Source organism: Aplysia californica, unplaced genomic scaffold (assembly GCF_000002075.1).
Source record: "Aplysia californica isolate F4 #8 unplaced genomic scaffold, AplCal3.0 scaffold00018, whole genome shotgun sequence".
NCBI lineage: Eukaryota > Metazoa > Mollusca > Gastropoda > Aplysiida > Aplysiidae > Aplysia > Aplysia californica.
This window is the reverse complement of record NW_004797288.1, coordinates 378,829-396,057: the sequence shown is the minus strand read 5'-3', so window position 1 is coordinate 396,057 and position 17,229 is coordinate 378,829. Positions and strand designations below refer to the sequence as shown.

General features: G+C 39.1%; 1 protein-coding gene across 1 annotated transcript in view; it reads left to right on the top strand.

Moving 5' to 3' along the window:
• The window catches only part of LOC101848163 (twisted gastrulation protein homolog 1-A), a 28,228-nt gene extending 12,089 nt beyond the window's left edge, over window positions 1–16,139 (top strand). The window contains exons 2-5 of the mRNA XM_005090491.3: window positions 4,883–5,101; window positions 7,319–7,537; window positions 8,594–8,822; window positions 12,729–16,139. Coding sequence (XP_005090548.1) covers window positions 4,888–5,101; window positions 7,319–7,537; window positions 8,594–8,822; window positions 12,729–12,858 — 792 coding nt within the window. The 5' untranslated portion in view covers window positions 4,883–4,887 and the 3' untranslated portion in view covers window positions 12,859–16,139. The remainder of the gene's footprint in view (window positions 1–4,882; window positions 5,102–7,318; window positions 7,538–8,593; window positions 8,823–12,728) is intronic.
• Window positions 16,140–17,229: the final 1,090 nt, after the last annotated feature.

Sequence of the window (17,229 nt, the reverse complement as noted above, 5' to 3'; positions counted from 1 at the left end):
TATTCATTACGTAAACATGTCTACAAAATCCGATATGGTCGCCGTATCAATGGAAATGAAACTTTTTTCTCAAATTTGATTGTGGATTTTAAGACTCCTTACTATGCTTGTTATATGTGGAATTTGGTAAAATTTGGTCCACTAATAAGCGAGATAGCCTTCAGGTGTAGCCACACACCCCCCCCCCCCCCCCCCCCCACCTTAAACGCACTGGTGTAATCAAAATTAGACTAGAGTACATGTAATGTATCTTCCAGTGGATAAAATGCGAGATGGCATTCGTGCTTGCTGCTCGAGGACCTCTGCATCGCCACGCATATGCCGTGCTTATCGCTCTAAGTGAATAGTATAGTTAGATCTAACTCTTTTTATGTGATTTTTTTTTTATGTTGTCATAAATTATTTTCCTTATTTTTTCACCTCACAAAAGTGTAATGTTATAGAAGATGGTTCAAGACCTCTCCCCCACCTTTCCAAGTTTAAGATTATATTTTTTTGAAATCCTTTACGGGTTGGGTTTTTTTTTTTATAAATCGATCCATGTCTAGGTCTACCCTCCTAGCCTAATATTTAAAGCCTTTCACAATTTTTTTTACCAGATCTAGATCTATCTACCTGGTGCTACGGAACTGAGCAAGCTAAGTCTGCTAAGTAATCAGTCGATCGTGTTTACGATTGATTTACTCTAGATTTATCTAGATATTGTCTAGAAGATGATTCACTCCAAGTCCAAACAGGACTATTGAGAGGTCGAGTTGGGTCGGTTTGCTCGCCAGATTGATGGCACAAAGCGGCTATCATGACACAAGTCGATCGGGCCCGACTCGTTGCTTCAAAAACAAACTCATTTGTTTTCAGGCGACAAGTCGAGTGATCATCTCGATCTGCCCTGATCCCATGCGCAATGGGCACAGGGCACCCTGTACAAAGGAAGTGGTAGATATATATATCTATTTCTGGTATGAATTGTCCCCCTTGGCATTGTTATTTTTAATTTTTAGTGGTGGAAGAAAATTTCGGTGATTTTTAACGAAGTTTTATGATTATTTTTCCAATTTTTGTGAAAAATTGGCTGAAATTCTGTGAATTCAATGTTGTGTGTGCAAGTTGTGGGTTGCGGGCGCGAATTTCTCTGGGGACAGTTTGAATATGGTAGTGACAGAGACTTAGACGGATGGATTGTGTGAGAAGTGGTACCATAGGAGCTGTACAGGGGCGAGGATGGAGTTGATTGTCAGTATAATGGAGGAGGAAGTTAGTGAATTTAGGTTCATTTGTGATGTATTTACTCTGTGAGCTGCTGTAAAAGTTGTAGTCTTTGTTGAGAGTGGTTTTGAGAGGACTTTGTTGGGAGTTTCAATTTTGTTTTTGTTAAATTACTTTGCTGTTTTCTAAATGTTATCCACATTTGTTGAAATAGTTTGATGCTGGTAACTACATTTAAAAATTTGTCTTTTGAATTCCTGAATGGGTACATGTGATCTTTGTGAGAGATGGTTCATCGCCATGAGCTGCTTGATAGTTTCAGATTTAATGTTTTTTCTGATTGCTCTGATTTGCTGTATATTTGCTGAAATAGTTGGCAGTGTGAGAGATTATAGTTGGCAGTGTGAGAGATGATCAGTGGCTGGTGAGGGACGCAGGTGGAAGTGATTGTAAGCCCGACGGGGACATGGAGGCGATTAATGGATATAGGTTCATTGATTATATATTATGTACACCGTTAATTCCTTTCATAGTTTACACTATTATTTTATCTATGTCCAAAAGATTTGTTGTTTCTCATTTTACCTGTTTCTGATTCAATTGTTGCTGTTTTCCATATTGAATCGAAAAATTAGCAACAATTAAAATTTTTAATTTTTATTTTATGTTCAACTTCATTTGCTGTTTGAGTTGTTACTTGTTTTTAATTAATTTTTTTTTCAGCTTTTTGGCCAATATATGCTTATTCATAGCTACAAAAGATGCTAACCAGATGATGATTTAGTGTGTATGAAAACCCCAAAAAACACAACTAATCTACGATGTTATAGCATGAGTTTTTCAGGTGGCCAGTATTGGGGAAACTGGTGGCTGGTAAGAGGCATATAGTCGACTAGTTGGCTGGTGAAGAGCTACTCGGGGTCTCCAAAAGTGTGATGTCTTATCGTGTACAAACATGAACCAAATTAACTAATCTGGCAGTTGCCTTTTACCGGCCACAGAAGGGGGATTATTTTCTGACATCTTATTACGACGTGGGTCTCCATTTAAGGTTGATATTAAGGTTTATTCACATACTTACGGTTATAAGCCTAAGGCAGCCGGTAAGTGGCACTTATACTTCGTCTGTTACTATCAAATGCGTAAAGGCAGGCTTTCTTTTTTCAAAAGGAAAAAAAAGGTTTCTAAGAAGGCAAAACTTTCGCAAAGTCAGTCCAAATGTCAAATACATGTCCAACGAAGATGCTGCTCAAAAAGAAGTGTCTTGGCACTCTCAGGTTTGGTGTGTTCAACTGTAACAGCCTAGAGTCTAGAATGATCTAGATCAGAGAGGCTTTACAGTAAGAGAGAGGTGTCACTCGTGGCGTTGCTCCATAACAACAATGCATTGTTTCGTGTGTCACCAGGCGCGGGGCGCGAAGAACTTTAGAGCTTACGCACAATAATCGCTGACATGGTGATCGCTGCCATGGCAATGCTCAGGGATGCTGTCATGTCATGAGAAAATGTAGTGCCGTCTGTACTGTAGTTAGTTCACTAGGTTACTAGGCCTTTATCAAAGAAGGAGGTGTGTGTCTGTCTGTCCTGTCTCTCTCTTTCTCCCCCCTCTCTCACTCTATCTATCTGTCTGTCTGTCTGTCTGTCTGTCAATTCTCTCTCTCTCTCTCTCTCTCTCTCTCTCTCTCTCTCTCTCTCTCTCTCTTTCTTTCACACACACACACGCAGACTCACACACCGGTGCCTTTCCTAGAGGGTTCCCAATCTTACAAATAATTTATTACCAAGGGTCGTTTGGGGGAATTCGCATGGCTCCCTGCTTTCGTCCTTCCTCCATCATTACAGTTACGCATTAAATAAAGGAAGTGTCTGCGTAGACGGTAATGGGGCACGTAGTCTCAGTATCTACGTACACAGTAACCGGGTACTTAGTTTCGTTGGTGGTTGGTGGGTGCTCTGGTTTGGTTTGCTCCTTCTTTCCTATAAAAAAATCTATCGTCTCTATCTCCTTTCCTTCTCTTTTATGTTTGTTACTCTCTTGTAACACCTCTATTCTTCGGCACTTATTTGACCTTATTGTGTTGCAAGTGCTGTAAAACTCTTACAAAAACATTTTTAAAATTAGTTTCGGGGGCACCTTGAGCTAGCATGAGGTTCCTTCATAATTATAACCTTGACTTTTTTCATTTTTTTCCCCGTTTTCTGTGTGTTAGTGAAATGAGCAGAAAGTAAACAGTAAGCATGATGGGACCATTCTATTGCCTGTTTCCCTTTATTTTTGGTCTGGATTCCAAAAATAACAAGATGGCACAGCCATTTATATTCTATAGATTGAAAGCAAGTCTAATCAAAAACTTCTATCATATTCTATGCCCTATCCCCATCCATTTTTATTATTTATGCATTAAGTCTAGTGTGCTTAAAAACGCTGGAAGAAAAATGCGTGTAAATGAAAAAGTTGCAAATATACCATAAATGGAAAGTCCCTATTAAGATCTGTTCATACACGTACTTGTTAAGATACAATGTGGGTGGTTGGCGGGTGATCTGGTGTGGTTTGCCTCTTCTTTCCTATGAAACATCTATCGTCCCCCCTTCTTTTTTATGTTTGTTACTCTCTTGTAACACCTCTAATCTTCTGGCGCTCATATGACCTTATGCAGTTGCGAGCGCTGCAAAACCTCTACTAAAACTAAACTAAAATACAATGAACTGTCGTTATACAGTAGAACATGGCTATAGTGAGACTTTTGGTTCCAGAAGAAAAATTCTCCTGTCGGCAAGTTTCCAGGAATTGGTGGTTGGGGGCAGTACCTTCAAAACCCTGTGTTGGTCCCAAGACCACCAGTACGGGTACCGGGGGTGACACCAGGAGCTGACGTCTGAGACTGTGCGTTTTGAGTCAAGTACCTTGATCAACGCAGCCTCCCCCCCCCCTACACACACATACACATACACACACACATATGTCTCTCTGCACCATCTCTCTCTGCCGCCTACCCCTCTTCGCTCATCAGTGGACTGGCCAATCACAACGCCGCTCCGCTGACTGCCTGTTTGGAGCCCATCTACAGCTCCCCATCGTCCAACCCCATGCCCCCAGATACAGCTCACTCGATATGATCTCTCCCGCTGTATCCAAGTTGCGGACTTTCCTTGCCCCGCTCAACTCATGCATTAGTAATTAAGTTTACATGGGGGAAAAAGGGGATTCCGGTAAAGCCCCGCTGTAGGGGTCAGATGGGGTTGTCATGCATCTAGATCTATGCAGGGTGTCTATGACTATGAACTTGGAGAGAGGAAAAAAAAAGCAGTCATGTCCCCACAATGGCCACCAGCCTCTGTTCCATGACCCCCATACATTTTTCCTATTTGTTGGGAGTGAGGAAAGTGACACACAGCAGTCATTACACTTGAGAGTCCGATAGATAGATGAATGAATCGTAATGAATGTGACTGTTTTCCTTACCTTTATGTATTCTTCCCAGGTTTTGGGTGGCTCAGAACTCGGGCAGTTTGGTTTCCTACAAAGTGCATCGGATAATATAGTGTAAAGTATGTACAGCTTGCTGTCGAACAGGGGTATACAAATGCTGTTTATTAATATTATTATAATATCGTTCATTTTCTTTATTTCTATTTGTAGAGTTGTAATTCTCCCTTTTCCCCTATTTTGCAGCCAGTATGGCCAGACCTGAGACACTTTTGCTCCTCTTGCTGGGAACCGGAGCCTGCATCGTTTATGCATGCAACAACGCCATCTGTGGACCACGGGTCAGCAAGTGTATGCTGATCAAGTGTTGTGGCTGTGACATGTCAGACTTGAAGAACTGCACTTGCTGCCGCGACTGCCAGGTCTGCTTGAAGTCCCTCTATACTGAATGCTGTTCTTGTGTTGGTAAGTGCATAATATATGAGCCTTTCCCTAAAAAGGTTGTCTTTCTGAGGTACTGTTCTCTTTGTAGATGTATTCAGGGAGAAAAACAATGGAAATCCAATCATATTTGGTGTCAATAGATCTGGTAAGTGCCACTGATGTGGTTATTGTACTGTTATTTATTTTATTATTATTATGCCTAGTTTTTTTTAAGTCAAATTTCTGCTGCTTCTTAAGAAATGTTTCACAAAAAATTCTTTCCTTTTTTGAATTTTTATTGGACAGGTAGTTGGAGGGCACCACTTGTAGGTCCAACTTATTCTCTTCCTCTGTTGTTTCTGTCAGTCTGACCTTTTCCCAGCACTAAAATAAAAAAATGGCTGTGATTATGTTGATGTACTTCTGTTCACTCAAACAAACCAAAACTTCTTTGGGGCAGGGGGGGGGGGGGGGGGGTTCAGCAAATTTAATTCTATGTTTATTGTCTTTATGTGTTGACATGCAGCTGATCAATAGTAATCAGATGTTTAGTATTTCTGAGATGATAACCCACAGCAATTTACGTAGTTGAGGGGGGGGGGGGGGGGGGGGGGGGTCAAAAGTTTGTTCCCACAGTTTGCCCTGTAGATGTAGAACCTTTTGACTGAAAAGGGTCCCTGGTGTATTGAGTTTTGACACACTGCCTAATGGACATGTGATGGAGAAAAGATAGATGCTTTAATTGTAAGCAAAAATACAAGTAACAAGTGAAGTTTCATTCGAACAAAAGCAATTTGAAAGGGTATAGATATGTTGTAACAGTTAAGATAAGATAAGAAGATAAGATTACTTCAACTTTGTTCGTCCACAAGAGAATTTTTGTATGGATATAGCAGAGCACTAATGAATATACAAAGATTCAGCATCGACACAGAAATGCATTCATTACATTCATGCTCAATGATGAATATGTACAAAGATGAACAAGAGTATTTTCAACTGTAAATATTCTCAGTTGAGGGTGAAACTTCAGTCTTTGTTGTTTGGGTCAGAGTAGTAGTTCAGTACTGAGTAGTGGTGGACCAAAAATCGATTCCAGAACCGATCCCCGTAATTATTGCTTCTGAGAAAAAGAACAGATCCCTTTTTCCGTAAACTAACGATTCCCAATTACTTTTTTTAAATCTTTTTTTTTAGAATGTATTTATGGAAAAAAAATGTTGGTGCTTTACTCTTGTGAATCTTGAAGACTTAACCCTTCCAGCCCCATGCGCATATATTTTCAGCAGTGCTTGTACCTACTACCGTCCCGAGAGCATATATTCTCAGTTTCGGGGGATACCGAATTTGTGCATTTAAAAAAATTAGCGAACCTAATTAAACTTTAATTTTCATAATATTTGTTCATTTAACTTTAACATTGTTATTTATGTTAGTATCTAAACCTCGGTACAAAGATACTACATCACACTTTGGAATGCATGCCTCTTTTTCTGAAATACTGCTATATTGGCTGGGACTAGGGTGAGGGAGTGCGCTAAAATGGCTGGGGCTGGAAGGGTTAAAAAAGCGTAATCGGGATGCAAATTCATTGTCAAAGATTATATCGATCTAATGTACAGTGTCAGAACGTATTTGTTGCTTTCACCTTTTTCTCATTCATCTGGGTTTTTTATTTTATATTTCCTCTTCTTTCAATTCAAAAACTAAAACTGTAACGTCTATCCTCGAGGCTCTTTATTATAGGCTCTCATTTTCTGGTGCAGGTTAGTGTTGGTTCTCTCTGACTTCACACTTTATAGGTTTGGCCCTCCCACTCCAAGTAATCAAAGGGGCCGGACTACTCGTTACTCGCGTGAAGTAATAGTTGGTGTCGGACTAGTCAGTCCTTACTCTCCAGAAGGAATTGCAGGGGTATGACTAACCGCTTATCGCCACTTGTGATTATGATACTGGCTAGGGGTTGAAACTTCTGGAAAAAACCATAGAGCCACCGGAAGAAATCACATCAGTGGCCGTACTGAAAGTAATTGGTTTTGGACCCAATTCCTACTGTCCTTTGCTTTCAATAATCGAGAATTTATGGTTACGGGGAAAAAACGGGAATCGCCCACCTGTAGTTCTGAGTCTCATTAAAATATTCTTTTTCGGGGTTACTCAGGTGGCGAGCAATAATTATCATATTATTGACGCATTTTTGTTTCATTTGTAAAAATAATTCATTTAAATGGGAAAGCATATAAAATCTTGTATTTGCAGGTCTCTGTCCGCCTCCAGATCCTGAGGATGACCTTGCAAAAACGAGTTCTGTTGAGGATCTTCCAGATCCTATCCCTGACTTGTTTGATGTCTTGACGGAGGAGGAGGACCATTTCCAGCGATGGAGTACATACACTTTTGCTGTCGACCTGGATAAATTGTTGTTCAAACCGGGCGGCGCAAAGTCCCCGAATGTCAACATGAAGATCATTCAGACTGGTGTGTTTTTTTACTTTTTAAAAAAAACTTTCTCTTACGGTGGACTGTCTTAGTTAAGACTTTGATACGATAGTGTGCAACAAAAACAACTTAGTACTGAAGAGAGGAGGATGATATTGATAAAAATTATTAAATATTTTTTAAAGTAGGTTGTTAGTCTTGTAGTAATAGGTTATTACAACAGTAGCAGTATCTCGGTGATTATTAATTCTCAGGGACATTTTAATGTCCACAGTAAAAGTGGAGAGACAGAAGCAGTTTTCATTTTGCAGCCTTTTTCCCCACAGTGAACTGTTTTTATTTTTCACAATGCACCATCATACCTTTGCAACACTGCTATCGAATACATACCATCTTGGCCTTTAAGATAAGCTACTAAACAAAAAGAGTCTCAGAGGGAGAAAATTGACCGGGACCGACATCACTAGCTATGAAGAAACACCTAGCCCATTTTCTGAATGGTAGTCAAAGGCTCCAGTTATACCCAGCCAAACCGACAAATCTTCTCTGTCTTTACTCTACACTTTTTGAAAACAAAATAAAAGAAGCTAGAAAATGCACTTTGAGTTTTAAGTAGAGAAATAGTTAATTATTAAGGACAGTTTAACCCAGCGGACTGAATGCCTGCCTCAGTATGCAATATTTTTTGCTTATTGTTATGTATACATTGAACACATGCCACTGGTTATGCTGTTATCAGTATAGCAATCGTCCCTCGGAAGCTTCTGAAGGCTGGTCATAATTTATGCTCAGGAGACAGATGAACATTTTACGGCACTCTCTGATATTTGAATTTGGTTTGTAGTCGTAATCAATATAGCTGTGCATACCTACTGAACAGTAAGCCTGTATGCTTTCACTTAATAAAACAGTATAGCCATAATGCTAAACAAGATTAGCCGTTCATTTAGGTTAGGAGGAAAGAAAGACGTATTTTGTGTTCTCTCCCATCTGACTCTTAATGCACAAATTTTTTGTTTTCATGAATATGACATTAATTGATGGGGATGTAAAATATTAAGATGTGAAAAAAATTATATTTTCGTCATTTCCCAGAAAAAGAGAAGGAACCTCAGCGCAAGTTTGAACCATCAGAAGAAGACGATGCAATTCGTCTTGGTATTCGCAACTGCACTGTGGCTTTCTTCTCTGAGTGCATGTCCATGGGCAAGTGCAAGGCCTCGTGCAGGTCCATGGGAGCTGCCAAGTACCGCTGGTTCCACGAACACGGCTGCTGTCAGTGTGTCGGCAGCTCCTGCTTTGACTATGGACTCAGCAACCCTCAGTAAGTTTTGACTTTAACCTAGGAATAGACCTGCATGTTTGCCGACAATCGTCTGAAATCCGACAATCGCGACCCGACCCGCGAACCGGCCGATGCTATCGCTAGGCCCGCCTGTATCAGTCAATGTGCGTAGTGCGAGGCTTGGCCGACTGCCAGTGACCCATTTTTCTCCCGTCGACTTCGTCGGCACTTTCGTTTTCGTGCCGACCGCCGACGCGCGCACCGCCGACTGCCGACGTCGGCGTTTCCGACATAATTGTCGGGACCTAAGTAGAAATGCGAATACGAAAAAGGACGACAACTTAAATTATCTACTTTCAGTTTCGTGCTCGAGCGGCCATTTTGAATTTCGTTTGTTGACTAATTCAATTGTTCAGATCGTGTGGATTCATTCAAGTCCAACTCTCTTGTTCTAATAGAATCTAGATCTAGATTTATATAGATCATTATAGACCTCAATGGAGGATTCATATTCCAATTCTATTGTGTCAAACCCTATCATAGGTTGTGCTGTAATCTTTATATTGGTAAAAATAAACATTTCATCAGGTGCGTGAATTGTTTATTTATTTAGTTAGTAAAGATTAGAATCTAGATCTAGATCTAGAATCTAGACTCAGCTGAGTCCCTCTGTTCGGAATCGGATGCGGATTTCTAGTTCAAGGCCTATTCCTATTCACTTGTTCTACAAGATCTAGATCTAGATTTATTTAGATTACTAGATTTCTAGATCTAGATATATATATATATGAAGGATTCATATTATATATTCCAATTCTATTGTGTTATTGTATCAAACCCTATAGCAATGTAGATGTAAGCCATATATAGATCTAGAATCTAGATCTAGATCTATATGCTCCTTGTTTGTTTTGGAGTGTGGTTTTTTTAATTAAATTTTTTTTTTCATTTAGGACTTGTTTTGGCCTTTTTACATGAGGCCCGTTGCAGGGGGGGGGGGGGGTGCGCAAAATTTTCAGACAATCTGGTTGAGGCTCACATGCAGGTCTACTAGGAAGCTCCCTTGTGGATATATTCATGGGTAATGGTACTAGATGGTATCCATGAATCCAAGGTGTTGAACAATATCTGTTGGTTGTCGGTTTTTTTTGTTTTTTAAAAAAATTTTTGCCATTTTTTAATTCATTTTTGATGTGGGTTAAAAATTCATGCTTATCGTTTTTTGTCTATGGTCTTTTACTGGTGACAAGACAGCTTTGGATTTTTCATATAGAGTTGCAACCATCCCTAAATGTTAATAGTGTCATTAGGCCGAATTATATTTAGTCTCTTGGCCCTGCAACTGTGTAGTTGACGTAAGTTCATTTATCGGAAGCAGTTTGAATTTTGGTAGAGCACTTTTTTTTTTACCAGCTGTATCTATTTGCGGTTGCGGAGCGATTAGTGCGCTAGTCTCCGAAGCGGAAAGTCCGGGTTCGAGCCTCGGTTCGGACAGATTTTTTTCGCCCCTATCTGCCTTCCCAGCAGTAATGGGTACCTGACTTCGAGTTTGGGAAGTAAAGGCAACATGGAAAGGAACTGGCTACCCTACCACAATATGCTGAAGGCCGTGGAAATTGTCTCACTAACAAGGCAATCCCCAATGTCCGGACTGGAGGCTGAACAACTTTTTATCTATTTGTTCTGAAAGAGCCATAAAGCAGCCAAAGAAAATCTACTACTGAAGATAGGAAATGAAAATCTCCCGAAAGAAGAACAACCAACATACTTAAGAGTCAAACTTGACCAAAGTCTAAGCATGAAAAGCAAAGTGGAGAACATAACGAACAAGGAGAAAAAAAAGACTCCCAACTTTTAAAGAAACTCGCAAGCTGTTCATGGGGATCAGACAAACAAACTCAGAGAGCTCTATACCTTGGTTATGGCCGATCTTCCCTGGAATACAGCAATAGCCTACACTATGTGCAGTACAACTACTAACAACAGCCTTGACAAGGTCCAAAATAATGCCCTTCGTTTCATAAATAGTGGCATGAGATCCACACCTACCGCCACATATGAAATCCTTTCAAATGTTAAACCCTTGGAAATCCATAGAGATATAGCAGTTTTGGGGCTACATGAAAGAACCAAAAGAATGTGCCCCAACCCCCCAAACAGGAAATTAGTAGAAACATGGAAACCGAAGAAACAAATTCAACAAAAGTAAAGCATGCATCACATCACAGAACTAATGGAGACTCACCACCTACCACAAAACTGAAAAGAAACCAAAAGAGTCAACCAAAACATCCCTTCCCATCTTTCTTCATAAAAGCCAATCATTACTACATCTCTCAGAGACAATAGCACAAAATCTTCAGACCCTGTGACGCTGATGCTTGCATCACATCAAACCATCGACAGCTATGCAGATGACTGGATACAAGTCTATACAGACGGCTCAGCTTTCAAAGGCACAACCAAAGCTAGATATGAAATACTAATACAGTACCCAGATGGAAGTTCCAATGAGATCTCTGCCACCTGTGGAGAGAAATGCAGTAACTATGATGCAGAAATGATGGCAATTGAAACAGCACTGTACCATCTCCGCACAGTTTTTGACACTCATCCTGGAAAAGCACAGATATTGTGATTTTCACTTACTCACTATCAGTCTTGCAAGCGATAGAGAAAGACCATCATCTAAACCAAGATTTGACACATATACTGTTTGGTTCCATTTATCTGATAGCATTCTGTGGCATCAACCTGGTAATGCAGTGGGTCCCCGGACACTCAAACATACCTGGAAATGACAGAGCAGACACATTTGCCAAACAGGGATCTAGACAGGAACAACCCGACATTTCAACTTCATACAACACTGCAAAACAAATCATTAACAGCAAAAACAAACTAGATTGGATGAACAGTGGGCCCTGGGAAAGACTGGCAGAGCAGTTTTCAAACACATGGCCTGAACTAAACGGAATAACAATATCAACCACTTACAGAGAAGGAAACAGACCACGATCTTCCTTCCACCTAAGCTCAGAACATAATTATGCAGCTCGACTTCCTCTTGGACAGAATAAATCCAGAACTTCCCCCAATGTGTCCCTTGTGTGACTACGCATATGAGACTGTGGATCATCACCTGTTCCACTGCCTAGCCCAAAATGACATCAGAGCTACCCTTCTCCCTCCGAGACCTAACACTGACAGCATTACTCTATGGACCATTACTACTGGAACTGCAGCAAACCTGCTCTTACCACTACATGGCATTGGACAGAAGGGTGAGAGCCCAGCTGTTGCTGGATTGATAACAACTACAGCAACAACCACTGATCTGTCAGTGACTTTATTTAAGTTTAAAGTAGGATCTGATGAAGTACTTTATATTGCTATAGTGAAGCCCATGCTTCTTTGGACTGCTTGAGAACAAAATACTCCATTCCATCAAGTGGTAAATCGTTGCCAATGATAAATTGACTTTCAGATACCCTGACGTCAGTTTTTTTTCAAGGGAAATAATCATATTGAAAAATGTGCAAAACTTTTTTTTTTTCACGATTAGGTCCCCTTGATTGTCAGGGTTTCTTTACAGGTGATATTGCTGAATTTGATGATCGATGAGTTACAGTAACCATGCTCTAATGCTGTATTTTGGGGGGTATTTTTGCTTTCCTGTGTCAGTGATTGTGGATAAGTTGACTTTTTATAGCATCATCTTTTTAAAAGATTTTAAGTAGAAGCGGACCAATTTATTTCTGTTCTTTTTCAAAAGCCTAACTCAAATTTTTAAAAACAACAAAACTGAACAAGAATATTAAATTGAATGAAGACTATTTGCAAAATTTGAAATCAGCTGTCAGGCTCTCTTTTCATTCCCAGAATTGACCTCTTTTTTTTTTAGAAATCACTCTCAGTACCCGTTTCTAACTCTGTGTTTTGCAGATGTCTGAGGTGTCCAGAAACGGCCGGTTTCAAGGAGCGCTACATGTTTGAACACAAGGAGAATTCCATGTACCACAGCGATGGCTACGATAAAGTGGGAATGTCTCAGGCCTTTGTGGACACGGTATAGATGACAGATACGAAAGTGGGAGAGGTGACCTTGGAGTTCACAGAGAGGTGACCTTGGAGTTCACAGAGAGGTGCATGAACTTGGTGCGTATGCACTCACCAGGTGTGAGCAGAGATCCAGAATGTGCTGTAGATCTTGTTTCGACGCCTGTCTTGTAAATCTGCTTACTGCAAATGACTATTATTAGATGTGACAATCATCATAAAGTCTGAACACTGATTCTTGACATTTCTCCGTAAAAAATGGGATGATCAATCTTAAACACATTATTAGCATGAAGAGACGAGACACTTTGTACGAAATTACACGGGAATAAAGCGTGGTTACTGAGAAAGAAAGAATACCACTAGTTACTAAATGACAAAGTGAAGTTAAAGATCGTCATTTTATGCATAGAGGTTTAGGGCAGTTACTTTACTGATTTCTGAAAGCAGGATGCAGTGAAACCCTAGTGCTGAAATTGATTTCCTAAAGTGGTTCCGCCTTTTTTTTACGAAGCAAAGGAAAAGGAAAGAGACATTTATTTACTACCTCTGTTTATCAAGTGTATGAATTGTATATGTATGGAGATATCGGTAACTTGATGTTTATTTTGTCTTGCTGAGTGTGTAGGTGTCAGTTCTTGCCTTTGGCTTTTGTTCTTGACAAAGCGACATTGTCTGAATGGGACAATATTTTTATACATTTATTAAAGGCCGACATGCCATCTACTCTTTTGTCTTGTTCAGACGGACTTGCAGACTGTTCTGGTTCAATCCTTAACTGACCCTATTTGACTTAAGTTGGTTATGTTGTTTTTACGGCCTTACACCCCCCCTTAGCTCAGTCATGTGGTTGTGGAAGTTGAATCAGGGGTGCTGCCTCCACCGTAACTATTCTGTGTTTGAAGGGCTGTTACCTAAGCTCAAACCATAGAGCTGAAGTTTAGAGATGACAACTAAGATGTGATGGGTCCTTTTTAGTGAAACAGCAAAGAAATGTTATATTTTGTGTTCATCAGTCACTTCGCCTCTCTTGAATTGATGAGGTATGTAAGAGGTTGCGGAATTGGTTTTCAAAAATCGATATAATACTAATCTTTTTTCCTGTCAGATGATGGGATATTTCTCCAAATTTTTAGATACACAGAAGTTATAGTGCCTTTTACATTATGATCCGTCGTTAACTTTGATCATGTAGTTTAAGACCTAAACATTGAATCTTATATGACTGACATGACACATTTAAAAACATTTAATTTTGACTGGCAAAGTTTTTTATAACGGATAAGCTTTTTCCCCCCAATATGATTTACAAGGTGCATATCTTTTTATATATCATTTTAAAGTTTTTGTTTGCTTGTACATATACATGATATATTATACGAAGTTTGTTAAGGTCAGGCCTGTTACATTTAACTTCATGAAGTGAGCTATACCCTTTATGTACTTAGAATGTTGCTGGATACTGCTGTTATCAGGTGCCCTTTGTTATTGATAGCAAAAATCTTTCACACTGCTATAATGTTTTTCAAGTTTCAGTATGTAGCAGAACATATACAACAAGTGTTGTGAGTAATATATTTTTTAATTGCATTTATATAATATCAAGAGTGATGCTGTGAAAAGTTCAGGCTTTTGCCTTATATCTGCTGTTCTAAACACCAAAGCGAGAAGTTTTTATATTGTTTATACAGTTTTATTTTCTCTGTATTTTTTTTTTTTTTGCCCACGGCTTAACATGAACAATAACTACTGACATGTGCATTGTAAATGTGGTCTTTTAATGTATTGTTTTTATTTCTTTTTTTTTTTCTTTTTTTTTGTCTAAAAAAAACAGCCTTTCCTGCACTTTTATCTTATCTTATCTTTCTTTCTTTTATAATTTTTGTTAGGACAGAAAAAAAAGGGAGGGGGGAGGGGAGGGATTTTAGATTCTTTGTTTGAAGATTTTGAGGGAGAGATATCTCATGTTGTGTTGCTCTGCTGTTATTATAATATTGGGATTTTTTTAATAGATGTTCACATTATATTGGATCTCACTCTTACTTTTTAATCTCAGAGATTTGTCTCCTTGTTTTGCATTCTGTGGCTGCTGATGGCGTCTAGTTACTCCTGCTTTTGTACTGCCTGTGGTGCACAGTACAATGTACCTTTGTTCCCCCAGCCCACAGTCATGGTACTGTAATGACCTAGAGACTATGGGCTTTGGGTGTTCTAGGTGTTTCATGCCTCGTACTTGAGATATCTCATTTTTAATGCTTGGAATATCTTTTACCAATTGTTTTTTTCCCCCAAAGGTTCTCATGGCTCTCCACTACTGTCTTACTGCAAGTGCTGACATTAATTGCACCCAAACAGTTGAGAGGAAAGCGAGGTTTTAGAATTGCTATGCCATTCTCATCATCCTGCCCTTCTTTACCCTTTCTATTCTGTTACATTTTGCTGACAGGGGCGTTAAAGTAATCTGATTATTTTGGAGCTAAGTTACCAAATCTCACTGCAGACTGTTATATATGGTGTTCTTTTGACCTTATGCAGTTGCGAGCCCAGTAAAACCTTACTAAAACTTTTTAAAAGACTATTATATATCTAGCCTATATATTTTCAGTTTAGATACAGGCACCTACTATAATTACTTTTTGTATGTGTTTTTATCTCTTTGGTCTCTGACTAAAGACTGATGACGTTCTTGAAATTAAAAGACACTTATTTTTTGTTGGAGGGCCTCCCTTGTGGGTCCTACTTCTTTTCTTTCCATTTGTTTGTTTTTCTTGGGGGAGGGGGGGGGGGGTTCCCAGCGCTATAATTTATGACTGTTGAGTCAATAAGCTTCTCTTTATTTGAACAAAGAACAAGCTTCTGAGCCTGTTGCACTTTGTGTAAAAAGTTCCAGAGCCAATAATGTGTGTGGGGTCATGCACTCAAGTCCTGTTTTATTCCTTTCTCAAATTATTCTAGCTGAGCAGGGCGGTTGAATATTATATATATATATAAATAGTCAAAAGGGTTTTGAGAAAAGGCTACTATAAAGCGTTGTAAATTTTCTTTGGAGTCACAGAAAAAAGAACAAAGCATGAGCATTAAAATCAAACGACCATGCTTATGTGAAACATGACGAAAATGTTTTTTTGTTTGTCATTATCAGCATTATTATATATGTATGTCTCTTTTATTAATTATGATGTAAATATTAAAAATTAGATACAAGGTGTATGTGTATTTGATGCTGGCCTATTAGTGGCTGTATACCAATCCATGTGGTCAGATCTGTCTTAATAAAGCTGAGGTTTTCAGAAAATATAGCGTTCTTGTTTTGTTTTTGATTTAATTTAGGTTCATAATATGGCAGAACTCAGCTCTTTTTTTTTTTTTTTTTTTTCTTTGTATCATACTGGACCAAGGTGTGGAAGTGGGTTTTTGACAGGTTCTGTGGTGTGGTTTGGTCCTTCTTTACTGTCACATATTATTTTCTCCTCCTTCTTTTCTTTGTATTTTACTCTCTAGTAACACATCTAATCTTCGTCGCTTATATTATGATCTATTTGTGTTGCAATTGCTGTAAAAAAAAACTCTTACTACTGTACTTCAGGTGTGGATGGCCTTGGTCAAAATTTAGAACATCCAGCAAGGTGATCTTGGACTTAGGGTGTTTGATCAGTTTCCAATGCTCCCCTACCACATGACTTGGTATCAGGGTTCGTACGGGTCTTGGAAAACTCTTGGAATTTTGTTTTTATTTTCCAAGACATGAAAAACTCTTGCAATTTTAGAAAATTGGCAAAAGTTTTGGAAAAACAAATTTTAAGTTCTATTTTTTAAATATTTCTTTGGAGTTTAGAAGGCCTCGACTTTACTCATTCTGAAGTGTACTGTAATGGAACAAATTTTTTTTTTTTCTGAAATGACTTGATATTTGTCTTGGAAAAAAGAAATCTGGTCTTGAAAACCCATGGAAAAGTCTTGGGGGGGGGGGGAATCTCGTGCTCAGTATGAACCCTGTGGTATGAAAAGACCATCATCTGGGGTGAAACGGTAAGGCTCTTCACTGTCACATGAAGAAGATCTGAGTTTGATTCCAGTATGTTGAGGTATCTAGTTCATGTATCCCCATCTGTCTCCTTGGACATTATATCCCTTTCTGCCCGTGTTGGCTGTGACAGTGACAGGCAAAGTCGAAGCAGCCGGCCTCCTAAATAATCTACATTGTTTCGATGGGTGTGCTTATATACACTGACAATATAATACTAAAAAAGGTCAAAATAACTATTTAGTGTGCACTTTGGCTTCTAAAACAATATCCTGTTTACTTGTAGACAGCAGTATTGTTTTTGTTGGGAATTTTTTACTTTTTTCTCTCACTTCTTCCTTCACTCGTACTCCCTCCTTTCCC